General features: G+C 40.6%; 1 protein-coding gene across 5 annotated transcripts in view; it reads left to right on the top strand.

The window, feature by feature from the left end:
* Nucleotides 1–14,938, top strand: part of RC3H1 (ring finger and CCCH-type domains 1) — a 61,890-nt gene extending 46,952 nt beyond the window's left edge. For 2 of the 5 annotated variants that reach the window (XM_031059167.1, XM_031059168.1), the window contains exons 15-20: nucleotides 2,061–2,271; nucleotides 3,975–4,065; nucleotides 4,180–4,315; nucleotides 6,224–6,394; nucleotides 6,978–7,093; nucleotides 8,040–14,938. In XM_031059167.1, the coding sequence (XP_030915027.1) occupies nucleotides 2,061–2,271; nucleotides 3,975–4,065; nucleotides 4,180–4,315; nucleotides 6,224–6,394; nucleotides 6,978–7,093; nucleotides 8,040–8,193 (879 nt within the window). In that variant the 3' untranslated portion in view covers nucleotides 8,194–14,938. The remainder of the gene's footprint in view (nucleotides 1–2,060; nucleotides 2,272–3,974; nucleotides 4,066–4,179; nucleotides 4,316–6,223; nucleotides 6,395–6,977; nucleotides 7,094–8,039) is intronic. The other 3 variants (XM_031059169.1, XM_031059170.1, XM_031059171.1) reach the window with 3 other exon arrangements.
* Nucleotides 14,939–16,132: the final 1,194 nt, after the last annotated feature.

The raw sequence follows: 16,132 nt of genomic DNA on the forward strand, positions 1-16,132 counted from the left end.
GGAGTCATGAATGGAGGAGAATATAGAGTCTTCTATACCACCACTATTCACTTTCTTCCTAACATTCACACATCACTCAACATGAGGAGTAGGCTGGTAGCCCATGCATGTAGCAAGTCATTCAAGCTCTTCAAGAGAAAAGACTGTTTAGCCTGAGGAACTATTTTACAGAGATTCATCTATTCTCCTTCATCCCCCATCTGCAAAAGTGATCTGTTGACTTATTTTTGTGTTGTTGGAGTCATGGAGACCTTTCTTTGGCCAATAATAGGTGGGGGGGAACATTTCTAACCAGAATTCATTCTTCTATGGACAGATGCTCACCTGTTGCATCCACTTATTAAATCAGGATTTTTTTGGTTCAGCTTCTCCTCAGAAAGGCTCCCCTTTCCCCCTCTGCCCCATTGGAATTAAATTTGTCTTTGGTCTGTCTGCTGAATTGCTTTCCTCATAAAATCTTGAAGCTGCTGTTGCAAATGGACCCAAAAAGGAGGCTTTCTCCTGAAAAAAGCAGAGCAAAAAATTGCATTTCATCTGCAGCTTTGGCCTTTTTACCTGTTCCCTTGCTCTCAGTCCTACACAGTGTGGTTGCCTGGAGTTACCGCACTGCCACGTTTGACCTGGGGAAGTACTGAGATTACTTGGAATCAGCTTATTGCTGTCTAAGTGGCAGCATCCAGGAGTGATAAACAGCTCTTGGCTTTCATCCCTGCTGCTAGAAAACTGTGTAAAAAACCTGCAGCTCAATTACAAGGAGTAATAAGGTTCTGGAGAAGTAACCTCCTTTTTCAAGGCTAAACAAAGTATTTTTCTGCCCCAGAGCTAATTTTCAGATAAGCAAAACGAGATCTCTGCTGCTTTTCAGTTTTTGCCTCCTCACAGGAAAAAATTATCAAGACACCTTTACTGACTTAATTCTTCAGTGATTTTTTTTTAATCATTCATAAGAGATTCCTTTTTTTTGAAGGACAGGAGTAGGATCATCTGAGTGCATAATGCTGAATATTCTGCAGATACATGCAGCTTTACTGGGTAAATAGAAGGATATTAAAATTGGCACTACCATCCTATGGCCTCGAAATTAAAATGGTTTTTTTTCCAGAATTACAAAGTAGATTTTCCCTAATGTTTCAGTTTCCAAGTATTACATTTCTTGAGTTTAGATTCCAACTTAGTTGTTACTGCCATTTTCACCCCTTTATTCCTGCCTCAGATATGTTAACTGTTTCTAGCAATCATTATCCCCACTGAAAGCTTGCAGAGTTTTATTTTATTATTGGACTATACCAAAGGTTGTAGCCTTTAGACAATTTTATTGGCAAAGTGGTCCCACTTACCTTGCTCTTTTTGTTCTATTGTGCACAATTTTATTTCTTTAGCAAAGTCTTAACTTGATTTTGGCAATTCTTACCATGTTACATTTTGTGGTAGCCAACAGATAGCTTTCCTATATAACTCAGCTCTTGGAGGACAGAGTGAACACTTTCTCTCCTCATATGCTGACCCATTAAGGTGTTTGAGTCTGAAACTCAGTTAGAAACCAGGATGTTCCACACAGTACTGCTGCTTTATGAAAAGTGCCTGAAAAGATACACCAGACATGTCCAAGTAAGTGTGGTACTGAAAAACTCCCATTCTGAGTCATTTGCAGGCTGTTAGGTTTTACAATTCTTAGCACTGGGCTTCAGAGAAATTTGTTTTTGATTCTAGAAGGAATGTGTACTCCTCAGAGATGCCCACTGGTCTCTTCTTGGAGTTTATATGAGGGGGAGGTTTTCCCCCCCTTCTCTTCCCATTATACTTTCTCAGTTCCCATTTGCTGCTGCTCTCTTCTTCTGGATTTGATCACAGTTTTTCAGCTTTTTCACTGTGGTGTTGTAATGATCATCTTAAGGTAGACCATTAAGGAGATGTCCCCTCTGACTACGAAAACCAGTTGAAAAGTGAAGGGAATAGAGAATACAAGAGAAACTAACTGCACTTACCAAATTGTTGTGAGAGGAATGTGTCCTGTTAGTTTTGGAATGAGTTTTGGAGTGCCTTTTCCATGTCTTGTGCAGAATGTGGACAGTAAAGCCATGCGTGAACAGCGCCTGGACATGCAGCGGCGAGCGGCCGAGGCGGGGGACGATGACCTCATTCCCTTCGGAGACCGACCAACTGTGTCAAGATTTGGGGCCATCTCCCGTACTTCCAAAGCCATGTACCAGAACTCTGGGCCCATGCAGGCCATGGCAGTTCAGGGAGCTGCCACCAAATCCATCATTTCAGGTATGATCTCTGCTCTTGCATTTTGTTGGCTGTTGCTATTTTCTTTACTTGCCTGGAAGACAAGCCTTGTAACCTTGTATCTTGCCTTAGAAGTACAGCTGTGGTGTGTGTTAATGCCATTTAAAACAACTGCAGGTAGGGTTATACTGAGAGGACTGAATTCAGAACAAGGTTGCCACAGCTCTCTGAGATCACTTGGTCTGGACAGGAGGAGACCGAGGGCAGACCCCATGGCAGTCTACAGCTTCTTCCTGAGGGGCTGCAGAAGGGCAGGTCCTGATTGCTCTCTAGTGACCAGTGATAAGAGTGGAGCTGTGTCAGGGGAGGATATGGTTGGATATCAGGAAAAGATTCTTCCCTCAGAGGGTGGCACTGAACAGGGAATGGTCACAGCCCCAGGGCTGCCAGAGATCCAGAAATATATGGGCAGTACTCTAGGGTACAGGGTGGGATTGTTGGGGTGTTTGTGGAGGGCCAGGAGTTGGACTCCGTGGTCCTTATGGGTCCCTTCCAACTTGGGATGTTCAATGATTCCATGGCACGTTTGTGCATACACAATGTATTCGTTAGTGATATGTTGTTGCTGTTTGGAAGAAGTTACTTTGTTCTGCCAGTCCCTCTGATAGGAAGCTTATTTTAAATCTGTAGCAGCAGAATCCAGAAGCCTAGCACTTTCCCAAATACTCTATGCAAAACCATCTTGATGGAGTATTGTACTGCTGCTCTCCTGGTTTATGGGTAGCTGCTCCTGCAGATTTAATGCAGCCATTGTCTCATGTACTGTTAGGCAAAGCAAAAAAGTAGAAGTAGTTCATTTCCAACACATCTATTTTCTAGTCACATATGTAATATGGCCTTCTGTCTTACTCCAAAAGATTGTCCCTTTCTTGAGGTGCACTGCATAACTTTAAGAAAATATTGAATTGTTATATTCCCCCAAACTTGCTTCTAGCTCTTTCGGGCAGTAATTTTTTAGACTTGATTACAGGTGAAAACTTAATCTTTAAACTGTAGTTACTGAGGTATGTCAGAATTATCAATGAACTCCTGAGTCTTTTAGGAACTTCAGTAGTAAAAATAACTGCAGTTATCATGTCTGTAAGTTTATTTCTGTGTTTGCTCATCTGTGGAGGGATAGAATGTAAGAAAATAAAGATAGTGCAGAAGGTAGTCTCACCCCTAAGGACTTGCAGCTGTACTAATCACCAAATATTAGGAGCAGGCCTGCCCTTAACAGGCCACAGCTGTCTCCAATAAGAAGATGAATGCTACAAAAAAGTGGGTTATCTGGTTGAGGGGAGAGTTGGTTTGTTGGCTGTGCTCTGAAGAAGGAGTCAGTGCTGTGAGGAGCTGCACATGAGAAATCACCGAGAGGGTATGGGACTTTTGCAATAAGATGACAACACTCATCTGCCTTGGTATCTGAAGTCCTTCACAATCTCAGACTCTGGGAGGCTGTCACAGACTGTTAGTCTTGTGCCTAATACATGACTAACATACATGACAGGAAGAGTTGTGTATTAGGCGTGTGAGACCAGTCACAAAGAGTATTTCTGTGTTCATTCAATCAGAAGAAATGTTCAACTTCTCATAAATAGAGGGCTGGCCTTTCTTCTTCTTCTCTGTCTAGTTCTGTGTTGGCTGAATGACTGAAAGGGTGATTTTGTAGTAATGCAATGTGGTTTTCTTCTGTTCCCTGGTAGACTACAGTCCTTATGAAACTCACGGTGGCTGGGGAGGCTCTCCATATTCTCCTCATCAAAATATACCTTCTCAGGGACGTTTCAATGACAGGTAGGATTGCTGTATTTTTTCTTTGCCTTTCTCTAAATTTTCTCTCATCTATTTTTTTCTGTGCCGGTGGAGTAAAGATTTTTTTTGAAATCTCCTTGTTTTCCAATCCCAAAGGGAGAGGCTGTCCATGTCAGATGTGGCTGCTCATGGGAAGCAGTTGCCCTCAGCTGAACGGGAGCAGCAGCTGCGCATGGAGCTGCAGCAAGTTGACCATCAGATCAGCCAGCAGACCCAAATGAGGGGGCTGGAGGTTGGTACCAGCGTTTGGAGAGGCACTGGGGGGTGGGATGGAGAGAGATGAGGCTGGTAAAGCCTTTCAAGAGCTGACCTTTGTAGTAATACTCAGTAGAAATACTTAATCCTGTGATGCCACGCATCAGGGCTGTGGTGCAAGTTCCAGCCTTTCTGCTCAGCAGCAGAAACTTCCCTGCACTCCACATGCACATCAACACCATATCTGAATCTGCAGTCTGTGCTCAGTCTTGTTTACTGTCTTTTTCACTCCCCCTCTGTTCAGCTCTACTCAGAGGCAAACTTGGGGTGTAGGAGCCTGTTCTTCTTGACTTTAGTGCTGTTGGAAATGTCTGATTTTATGTACAGAAAGCCATGAGCTTCATCTGTTTCATGTTTGGCTTTGTGTTTATACCTGTTTCTTCCTAAACAGCACAAACCACAAGAGTCAAGAAAATAAATATGTAATATATTTAGCTTGAAAAATTAAGGCTTAATATTTTAGGGCTCTTTGCTTAGAAGAAATGTAGTTGTAGCATAAGGTGAGTGTGTGTCTAAAAGAATTAATGAGCTGAAATATTTAGATTTTGTGAGACAGGAGTAATGTCAAGCTATAATGAATTAATAGTTTCAGAAAGCCTTAGTTATTTTTTTCCTGTTAGGAAAAATCAGTAAATATTTACCAGAAAACTGTTCTAGGTACCTCAGCAACTATTTGTGTTAACATTTTCCCAGAAGAAATTGCTGTAAGTAGTGGATAGCAGCTTCTGCTGAAGCTTTGGCTAGTTAAGAACACATGTTACAGAGGAGGGTTATTGCAGATTAGTTTAAGAGCTCACAATTAAGTCACAGCAGTAGGTGTAGTAATATGCATTTGTTAGTGACTTGAAACTTAGCTTGTGTTCTTGTGCTCTTGTTTGGGAATGAGAGGAGAAAATGTTTTCAATCTTGCATGTCTGCATTTGCCATAATACAAGAGTACTGGAAAGTTGCAAACCTGTAAGTGGCCTTCTCCTGCTCATCATTGTGGTGGTTGTGTCAGTGTTAAATCCTACAGAGTTGAGTGTTGAGCCTTGATTTTGGCATAATATGAATTTTGCAAAATTAGTTATTTTGATTAAGAACAGCTTTCAGTTTGTCTCTTATGTTTAAAGCTGCATATAGATATTGGAAATCAAGGAGTCTTCACTGGTTTACCTATTACAAGGTTGCAGCAATCAATTCAGCCAAAGCATGAAGAGCTAGATCATTTTACTTTTGCATTGTATGAGCATTTCTACTTAAGGACCAGCCAAATGCTGGGTTGTGGAGTACAAGATGATATATTTAAATGCAGAGCCCACACTTGCAGAACTGATTCACAAGTGTTAACAGAGTTTTAGAATGGCTGACATGGCTACTGCTTTTAGTAACTTGCAACTTGTGAATGACCATAGTCACTTGCCCCTCTGTTCCTCTGTTTCCCAATGTGGGTCAGTAGAGACCTACATATTGACAGCTACATCTCTCAAGATGATGTAATGATAATTCTGGCTCTACTGTAGAATTAGATAAATTTTACTGCTGTAAATAAAGCAGCAGACTTGCTTATCTGCAGTTTTCTTTTGTTGAACATAGAGCTCAGAAGAGAGTAATGTTTTTGTTCATGGGCTTGTTTAGTTTTGAGAAGGGAGTGACACATGAAGAAAACGCATGCAAATTTATGACAGCAAGGGGTATTTAACACTGCTTGTTTAAAAATGAAAATACTTGTCCATCTCTACAGAAACATGTTAAAACTTGCACTGGAAGTGATTTCAATTGGGACATTGTAAAGTGTGGCCTTGGTTTTGTAAATGAGCAATACTCTGGAATTATGGCCTTAGAGCTCTCTGTGCTTGGTGTGTTGTGTGCTCAGTTGTGTATGTGCTTGGCTTTATGCATTTAGGCTGTTAGTAACAGGCTGCTGTTGCAGAGAGAGGCGACTACCCTGGCAGGCCAACCACAGCCCCCACCCCCACCTCCCAAGTGGCCTGGGATGATCTCAAGTGAACAGCTGAGCTTGGAGCTACACCAGGTGGAAAGGGAAATTGGGAAGAGAACCCGTGAGCTGAGCATGGTGAGTGCTGGGGGGCTGGGAGGCAGAGATGCAGTGCAGAGCCATGTACTGGCTGCAGCCCCTTCACCCTGGCGAAAGGCTCCCTGCTGGATGCTCACAGCTCGAGTCATCCATCTTCCTCTTCACCTCTATTCTTCAAAACCTCCTGAGGAGTTTCTTGAGTCTTCTTCATGAAGAAGTTTAATGCAGCCTCTTAAATGTTGTTAATTTGTCACCGTTTGAAATAAGCGTGGTGTTGACTTTGATGGAAACCAAATTGTCTCCAAGGTCCCTGTGCCATGAGCTCTATAAACTGCTCTAACATAGGAGACATTGTCTGCAGGTACAGGCTAGTGTTCAGAAGTCTGTGTGCTGTTACAGTCTGTGGCCTTTGCTTGTTGTTACAAGGATCATCCCTTCCTTTTGGGAAATACTGTGTCCTGAGAGGATGAGCATATCTAAAAGTCTGGTTTTGTCTCATGGCTTTTGCGGGTTAAACTGTGTGACTGCAATTTACAGGCCTTCTTCATCATCCCTAAGGAATGATAACTCCAGGTCTTTCAACACACTCTTAAAGAATTTTTCATCTGTTCTTTCTTTAAAGGAGAGCCAGTCTTCACTGGATATGAAAAACAAGCTGGGCACCACTAAACAGACAGAAAATGGACAATTAGAACCACAAAACAAGGTTCCAGCTGAGGACCTTACACTGACATTCAGGTAACACGGGCCTTCAACCTGTCTTTGTGTAACAGGAGCCGCTTTTTCAGGGCCACTCTCCTCTTGAATAAATACCCTTGCCTCACATCAGCTATGATGAGGAAGCACCTACTATGCAAAGAGACTAAAAAGCAAGTTTTTATAGTGCAGGTATGAATTAAGGACCTCTCTAGCTGTGGAGTAGGTGAGTGGAATAAGACTAAATAAATTAATGGAGCAGAAGATTTGCAGAGAGAAACCATCTGGTCAGTATTGGGTGATTAGTAGGGAGAAGCAGGAGTTACACAGCTACCACAAAAGAAATCCTTATCTGCTGTTTTGGTTTCAACTAAAAGAAATCTCCCAAATGTGAAAGGTATTCCATCCTGCTGAGGTTTGTGATGTGGATGTTGTCTAGGAAGGCACAGACTTTGAAGCTGTCAGTAGTGGACTTTTATCTGTGTAGATGCTGGGTTTGATTTCAGTTCACATTTAGTGGTTGGAATAAGATGTTTTTGGGAATGCTGGAAGTCTCTACAGCAAATATTTTCAAACAGCCACAAGCATCTACATGTGTTCAGGCCAGCACTGAACAGAGAAGCTTGCATGCATACATAACTTCATGTGAGCAGTTTGGAATATTAATATTTATTCAGAATGAGCATTTTCATATTGCTGATGAAGTCTGTGCCTTCTTTTTATAACCAGTTCTGGAGTTTTGTGCTGCACCATCAGATTGACACCTCCAGAGCAGGAACTAATTTTTCCATATGGTGCTATAAAAGTAATGAAATCAAAATAACCGTTTATATTTTTAAAATCGGGGAGGAAAAAAGATAAATTATTATTAGGTAAGTTAAATATTCTAGAATATGTACACTGAAGTCCTCTTACTTCAAAATGAAGGCAAAGTCTCATTAATTGCTTCTTTTCACCCACTTCTCCCTTCTCTTCAACTTCCCTTCAGCAGTGATGTTCCAAATGGATCAGCTTTGACCCAAGAGAACATTGGGCTCCTGTCAAACAATATGGCATCTCTCAGCCTGGCAGAGGACCCCGAGGGAGGAGGAGATGGCCCTGACTCCCAGCGAGGGGGAGTGACACCCGCATCTGCTCCATGAAGCGAGGCCAGCACACCCTGGAGCGCCTTCTGCTGGGGTGTCAGCAGCTTCCATCTTGTGTTTTTTTCCAGGGATGATTGGATAAACCCAGGAGCAGCAGTAGTAGCAGAGCAGCAGGTCCAGAGGCAATGTGCACAAACACAACTACTAGAAACAAATCCTGCACATAGTTCACATTAACGCATTTTTTAATTAAAAAAAAATGAAAATTAGCAGTATCTGCAAGCAATTCAAATTAAATTTGTTTTTGTTCTGTGAATGAACTTTATTTTAATAACTTTGGACGCCTTGAATCCCAGGGCTTAAAAAAAAAAGATATTATATATATATACTCTGTTTGATTAATTGTATGATCTTAATGAAGTAGGTTTTCTTTTATTTTGGTATTATTACATACCCAGTGCATAATTCCTTATTTACCTTACTACAACAATTTGGCCACTTCCTTGTATGGTTTAAGGGTAAACAAGGAATGAGGGTTGGAGAGTAGCTGTGAACTGCAGTGTCAAAAGATGTGCAGCAAACTTCATCTTAACACAATTCCTCCCATTGTGGCCAGGAACTTCACCTGAGCTTCTTGCTTAAATTGCTGAATTTAAACTGCAAATGACAGAATCTTTGCGAAGGTGTGGTCCTTTTTAAAGTCTGGCAGTATTTAAGGTCTGTGTGTGTTAGAATCTGGCACCTGAGTATCAACCTGCAGTTTGTCAGACCTGCAGTGAATCCACCTTGGGTTCCCGTTTCATGGAGGAAAAATTGCACCAAAGTAACCACTGAAGATGCAGCACAGATCTTGCCAGAATTATTGAGAAGCAAATTTTGCCTGATAGATCTAATACTTCTCCAAGTAGATGCTTTGTGGGCATAAGCCAGAGAAGCTCTAAGTGTTTTTTCATTTTTTTTTTTAAGATTAAGGATTTTGTTCTTGCTGCACATTTTTTTACTTTTTTGGCATATGCTGAGGTAAGATCCTGGATATGAAGACCTCTTGAGAATGATTTTTCAAGTGCTGCTCCCTCTCTACCTTCTTGGCCTGTCCTCATTTTTTCTTTCTGGGTTAGACTACTAAGTGGGAAAGCACTGGTTATGTAATAAATTACTGCATTGCTTTGGTTGGGTAAAGCAAGAGTTAATAAATTTTCTTGGGTTTTAGTTTTTTTTCCTTAACCTTAACTCCTGCTGAGGTTCTAGCAACCTTGGGCTAAGCTTTGCATTCATCATACTGTTAAATAAAACAACAGGGGGGTGGGAGGGGATACAGTCTCACTATTGCCTACCAGTAGGAGAGTCCAAACAGAAGACTCTTTTGAGTAGCAATTATTTAATTTGCCCAGTCAAGGCACCGCGTTTATATACTATTTCACATTGAATTTGATTATGCCCTACAGACCTGGCTGGTCAAGGATTTGATACACATATTGGCTTGGGATTCGAGCTTTCTTTTTTATTTAAATAAAAATTTATATATAAATATATATATACATATATACATAGTTATATCTGTATATATATTGGGTATGTTTTAAGAATTTTTTCGCATGAGCGCAGCTGTTGTGATCAAATGTCTGGGAGGTAGAAGCACTGAATGAAAATAAAAGCATTTTTTAGCACACCCCCTCACACTTTCCATGTGTCTTAACACGGGTTTATTTCACTCTTAGTTAAACTTTGGCCTCTTAATTGCCTGGAGTAGTTTGAAGCTTGCTTTTTTCTAATGCCTCTTTTAACTTTTGGCAAAGAATCAACTTTGCACTGAAACAGCTTCATCTCCCCTTGCCCCTATCCGTCTGTATCTCCTACTTGAAGCTAAGCATTCCAGCCACTCTCCTTGGAGCTGAGCAGAACTGGGGTGATGCAGCTGGGAGCCTGTCAGGTCTGTTCCTCCCTTCTCAGCTCTGGGCATGAGGAGGATGAAGGTCTTTTCCTGGCTGCCTGCTTCCAAGTCATCCTTCAGTGCAGAGCACCACCCTCAGGTCAGCCTTCTCCTTAATTTTAATTAGTTTGCTCCTTCCTGCTGTGTCTTTATTAACACAGGGAGCTCATCTTAGTCAAGATAATTAGTGCAATATTCTAATCTAGGAGGACAAGCCCAGAATGTGCCTTTTTTTTGACTGTAGTAATTGTGGATGTAAAATTAATTTTCAAAGATGGTTATGATAGGTTGGACACTACAGATTCATTTGTAAGACTAGGAAGAAAATCTAGAGGGGCAAAAACCTCTTTACCTTTTATTTCCTAGTTCCCTCACCAGGTTAGGGATTATTCTTTTCTCCACATTTTCTCCTGGAATTCTTCAGTAAGCACTATTTTAGATTGCTGGCCTACATATGATGAATGCTTCCAAAATCTGTGGATTAGAAGGGGGACGTTACTGGGTTTTCTTTTCTCCTTCATCCAGCTCTCTGTGCTGTACTTTGTGCATAACGTCCTTGTTGTGATCAATGTGTCCAGGTGAATGCCCTGTTTGCCCGGAATTATAGTTTGGCTTGTTAAATAGTTTATTTAGTATCTACTAACAGTATTGATTTTCAACTTTGTTTCATCCCCTTTTCCTCTTACCCTTTTTCTGCTTTTTTTGCAGAAGTTTAGTTGATTAAACAAATAAAACAGCAAAATGCAGTGCATGCTCTTAAGTTTTTTTCTGGAAACTGCACCTAAAATGTTCCAGTTTTGTGGAAAAACTGGGAGACCCTGGGGGACAGCTAGCTCTGTAAGTAGTGGCAGCATTGATGTTTACAAGCATGAAAATGTCTGGAGTGACTCTGTGTCTTCCTGCACTCACTCCTGTAGCCCATCATTGTCCCAGTTGTACAGGAATTCTGGCCACCTCAGTGAAATTGGTCTTGGCTACCAAGTGGTTTAGTTCCTTCTGTTGGGCAAGAAGAAGCAGTATTACCATGGTGTCAGGGCACTGCTGCATCCTTTGGTAGTTAGGTTAAATTTTCTGCTGCACCAGACAACTCTTGATATTTGGGTTTCAGCCAGATGGACAGCATGGACAAACCTTCAGAATAGGAAGCTTCAAGTGGTAGGGTAAGCTTCAGTGTGTCAGTGATTCAGTCAGTATATAGATGATGTCTGTTTATTCCGTGGTGTTATTTCCCTCCTGTCGACATCTCATCTGTCTGTCCTGTGACCTAGTTCTTTTTTCTTAATAGGAGAAATTTAAACTTTTTGTTCTCCCCTTCTTGCATGCTGTCCTATTTCAGAGTAGGACTTTTTTTCTGTAGATCAGAGCACCTTTCAAGCTAGCAGCACTTTTATCCCTGTTCTTCTCCAGTTCTTCTCTCTGTAATCTTTTCTTAGCTGTCTCTCCCCTTTTTGTGTCTTTTTCTCCTGTGGCTTGCCCATCCACCCTCCCTGATTGTGTAACAGTGACAGCTTGCTGCCTCAAAACAGAGCATTCAAATGAATTCGCTTAGCCAATAACTTCTGTGAAGTTGCCTTTTCTAATGGTGTTATTACTCAGTGATGCACAAATGTGATATTGCCCCTACTGGTAGGCAAACAGGGGATCTGTATAAACATGGTAAACTGCTGTTTTTCTTTAAAGGAGAGCCAAAGACTTGTGCTTTACACTTTTTTTTTCCCCCTGGTGTAGCCATTTTGATTGTCAGACATTTGTGTAGGGTATTGTGAGTTGACTGTATTATCCTAATAACAATTTCCAGAAGTTAATGATTGTCAAGCCTTGCCCATGCATTGAATTGTGGAAAATCATTCCATTTAGTGATACAATTTGCAATGTACTGAGATGTATCTGAGGTGTTGTGATGTGTTTTCAGTCTCTCATGCACTCTCTCAGCTGACTGAATGGCTCTTTTAGAGAGGGAGAAGGAACATAGAAATGTTATAATCCAAGAAGCCTTGTTTTTAAGTGTTTCTAAATTGAATACTGATTGAAAATTTCTTCAGTTACAGTAAAAGATAAATCTGTGTTACAAATGTGACTGACTTTTAAGTCCACTGGGACCGAAAGATTTGTGAAACACTAGCATTGCATTAAATTAGATGTGGAAGAACCAAACTTGTGATGATATTGTCTCTTGACAGTGTGGACTCAGTAAGGTGGGGCAAATTTTGTACTAGAAAGGGCCAGGAGTGAGGCTTTTATTGATAATACAAGAAAGCTGCTGGCATTTCCCTTCCTTGAGCTACTCAAGCTCTCACAGACTTCTTACTAAAGTTTTTAGGTTCAAAGAGAACTCTCTTAAAGTCCAAGTAGCATAAACCCTCATTTCCACTGCCATTTATAATTTTGGTCTATAACAAAGCAGACTTACAGGATAGTTATCTGAAAGACCCCCAATATAAAGTTTCTTTCCTGGACTGGCTATTTCAGACCTGCTTTTATGAGAAAGAAGAAATGCCATGCCAGTGTTCAGGAGGCTCAACAGTGGGAGTGCCAGCCATCTTTCCTGCTCAAAAATGGGAGAAAAGACCCAAACGTACGCAGTGTGCAAGTTTTTGTGCTTGTCTCTGTGTGTATGGAGAAGTGGTTTTGGTCCTAGGATAGATAGAAGGAGCACAGAGCAATGCTGCTGGCGCATGATGTTACCTTCATATTCAAATTTTGTCATCATTCACTTTCCAAAACACAGCCTTCCATTCCTGCCTCCTGATGTTGCTGATTTAAAAAACAACCAAAAAAAAGTTAGCGTGTCAGCAACTTAATTTCTTGTATCACAATAAATCAATTTCCCTGGGGGGAAAAAGAGAGCAAGAGTTTTTGAGTTGCCTACATGGTGATGGAGTTAAGAACTGGAAAAACATCCACCTTGCTTGAGTAAGTGTAAACTGAATTTCTGAGTGAAACAAAGTAGCTCTTCTGAGCCACATTTTGTGTACAGCTGTGGTGCCAAGAGATGGGTGGTTGTTATACAGATTATTATGTAGCACAAATTGATTTGCTGTCAATTCAAATAGACTCTTAAAATGTCAAAAACTTCATTGGGAATTTTCAGTTCCATAGTGAACTGTTACCAACTGCATTATTTTCTGTTGGAGTGTCAGGGGATGACAGAGACTAAAGTTAATTCTAGTTATACAACATAAGAAAGGGATTTGGGGAAATGTTATCCCAGCAGTGTCCTTCTACAGTTAACATGTGGCCTTTATTCTTCTGTAGGAAGAAGAATGTAACTGCTTAGTGTTGTCACAGACTTCAGAGCACTTCTTGTGATGCAGGTAGAGCCTTGGTTAGCAGAGAAAGGAGAACAACTTAACATTTATTTTCTTTATAATTTTATTTCCTATTGGCAAGTGTAATATTGTTCCATGGGAAGTGTGGCAAGCAAAGAGGCTGCAGCTTTTTCTGAAATTTCCCAATATAAAGAGCACATGGCAATGTGGATTTGTCTGCATCAGGAACATCACAGTCATTTGATGCTTAAAACATGTGGCTATAATAATCAAAATTTGATTCCTGTAGCTTAGTAATGTGAGTAATTAACTGATCTTTCCCAGGCAATCGTTGCAATTCCAGGGAGTTTGTGTATGATTTTTAGTGCTAATTGCAAGGTGTTCAGCAGTTGGGAGGGTTCAGGTGCCTAACTTCATCCAGCAAGGCAGCTTTCCTTGGATACACTGGTTGGATGTTTTCATATGCCAGGAAAGTACTGTTTTGAAGATCTGCAAGTTTTAGGAAAACTCAATTGTCCAATTTGAAAAATACAGTATTGGGAGAAACAGAAGCAACAGGTAGTGCAGTCTCTGGAAATAAAAAGCATTAGACATTATGGAATTACATGTGAAATGCATGTGGGGTAAATGTATCTGTAAGAAGAAAAAAAAATATTGTGGAGTATTTGATGCTCAAGAAATTATTTGCTTCTTCATAATGTTAAAAAGATTTCGTTAATAGTTCTGTGGCAGACAGTACTCACAAGTCTTTGGCATCCAAACCAGATTGTATATCAGATGGATCCCACAACTGGATGTGTGCACTGACCTCTTTATTTGTAGCTTTTTAAAACAAATTTGGCAGCAGCCTTTAATAAATGCTTGAAGCAACCTGAGAGGAAGAAGCAATCCTGTTCACATCACAGCTGCTGCACAGCTCACAATTGGTACCATTCATCTGCAGCCTCTCCTAAGTGAAGCTGATCAACATGGGCAAAACTAATCATTTTGAGAGTATTCCCTAATTTTAAGGAGTTCCCATTCCCCCTTCAGCTTGTGCTTGCTGTGTAAGCAGCTTCCATGCTCAAAGGATCTTTCCTTCAAGTCAGCTTAGCAGCTATTCTGTAGCTTGGCTATTTTTCCATGTTTTCTCTAACTGGTAGCGTCATGTTAAGCTCTTCCCCTCCTTGTATTTGTTGCTATGGGGAGGAAGAGGTGAAGCAAGACATGAGTGAGAGGAGGGAGGAGGAATTGTGGGATCTGTATGACAGCTTCCACTTCTTTGAAATCATCTACTTCCAGTTGTGGGATTTCTCGATATATGATTTTTTTTTTGTGGTTTTTGTAAGTCTAATTTTCTTTGATCTTGTTAGTTCCTTACAAGTCTCCCCGAGACATTCTGCAGTCATTATCACCTTTTTGGGTGGAGTTTATTTTATTTTTTGGGTTGTTTGTTTTGTTTGGTTTTTTAAATAACTTTTTAACATTGGTGCATATATGCTTGGGATAGAGCTCATGTAATTATCCAATCGTATTGATTGTATGTGATTGTGCCCTGCAGAGGTATATTTAACAAAAAATAAAATAAAGGATAGCCTAGGTAATAAAGGAGACCATGAAATTTGTTGAGTCAGGTTATGAACCATTTCTTAAATTTATATAGGATCCTAGACAAGTGAAATTCCATCTGCTGTTTTCATGAATCAGTGCTAAACAAAATATCATTCATTCTCTCCTTGTGTTTTTCTTTGCTTTTCTTCTCCTTCTGCTGTTTTCTTCCTTTCCTGTTTCTCTTTCCCATAAACAAAAATTCTCAATCCTTCATGGGAATGGCTGGCTCTGGGTTGATAATGTGGATAATTATTGCTTGTAGCTATCAAAACATTCACAATAGGAGTAGAGATGAAGTAGAATGTATGAGAAGAATTCCATAAACTGAATTCTCTGCAAGTTCAGAGGAATTATGAAGTTTTGTACATACAGGCCTGGTCATGGGGGAGATGTTCAGAGGTACATGGGGAATTGCTATGTCTTCTCCAGGAAAGGTTAGATGCTTTGCTACCTCTTGGAAAAACTGGGATAACAAAAGGAGTAGAAGAAAGTTCTCTATATCCAACTCCCTGTGTCTTTACTCCTCCAATAGACTTTTTAGACTTGACAGAAAAACCTTCTAGGTACTCTGCTAAGTGGGACAGAATGCATTGAAGGAGGCTAAAGGCAAGAGGATCCAGCGATTTTGAAAGTCAATGTTGGTCTTCTTTATTTAATTCTCAGACCTATAGAGCCAACAATGTCACTTTTGTGTGAAAGAACAAGGGAGTGGAGACCTACTGTACATGAATGGCAGTTACATAGAAAAAAAAGAAAGTTTAAATGCTATTTCTTCTTCCCTCTTCTCCTTGCTTTTCTCCCTCTTTCTCCATGACTCCACGTTGCTCTCACAGTATGTCTGAGGGTCCTTTGAGCTGCAGATTGGACAAAAAAAAAAAAGTGGAAAAGTGATTCACTGTGTGGTTTGTAAATAGATGGAAATGTCTACAAGGTCTTACCTGCTTTTCTGTCAGCGTTTATATTAAGTGATAAATTAATGAAGAACACTTTGAAGTATCTCTTGTTTTCTGTCTGGGATGAAAGTACATTCTTCTAAATTTTGTGTGAGGTGTAAGACTGTTGGACCATCTGAGTAAGATTTTCTCCAGCTCAAGGTGTGTGTTCTCTGCCAGGCTGGAGCATAGGAGATGCCAAATAGCAGAGAAGCCACATGTCTCCTGGGTTTGGTCTGCTCTCTTCTGACTTCACCTGTAAACAAAGTGGCTCC

This window comes from Geospiza fortis, unplaced genomic scaffold (assembly GCF_000277835.1).
Source record: "Geospiza fortis unplaced genomic scaffold, GeoFor_1.0 scaffold229, whole genome shotgun sequence".
In the NCBI taxonomy this organism is placed as follows: Eukaryota; Metazoa; Chordata; class Aves; order Passeriformes; family Thraupidae; genus Geospiza; species Geospiza fortis.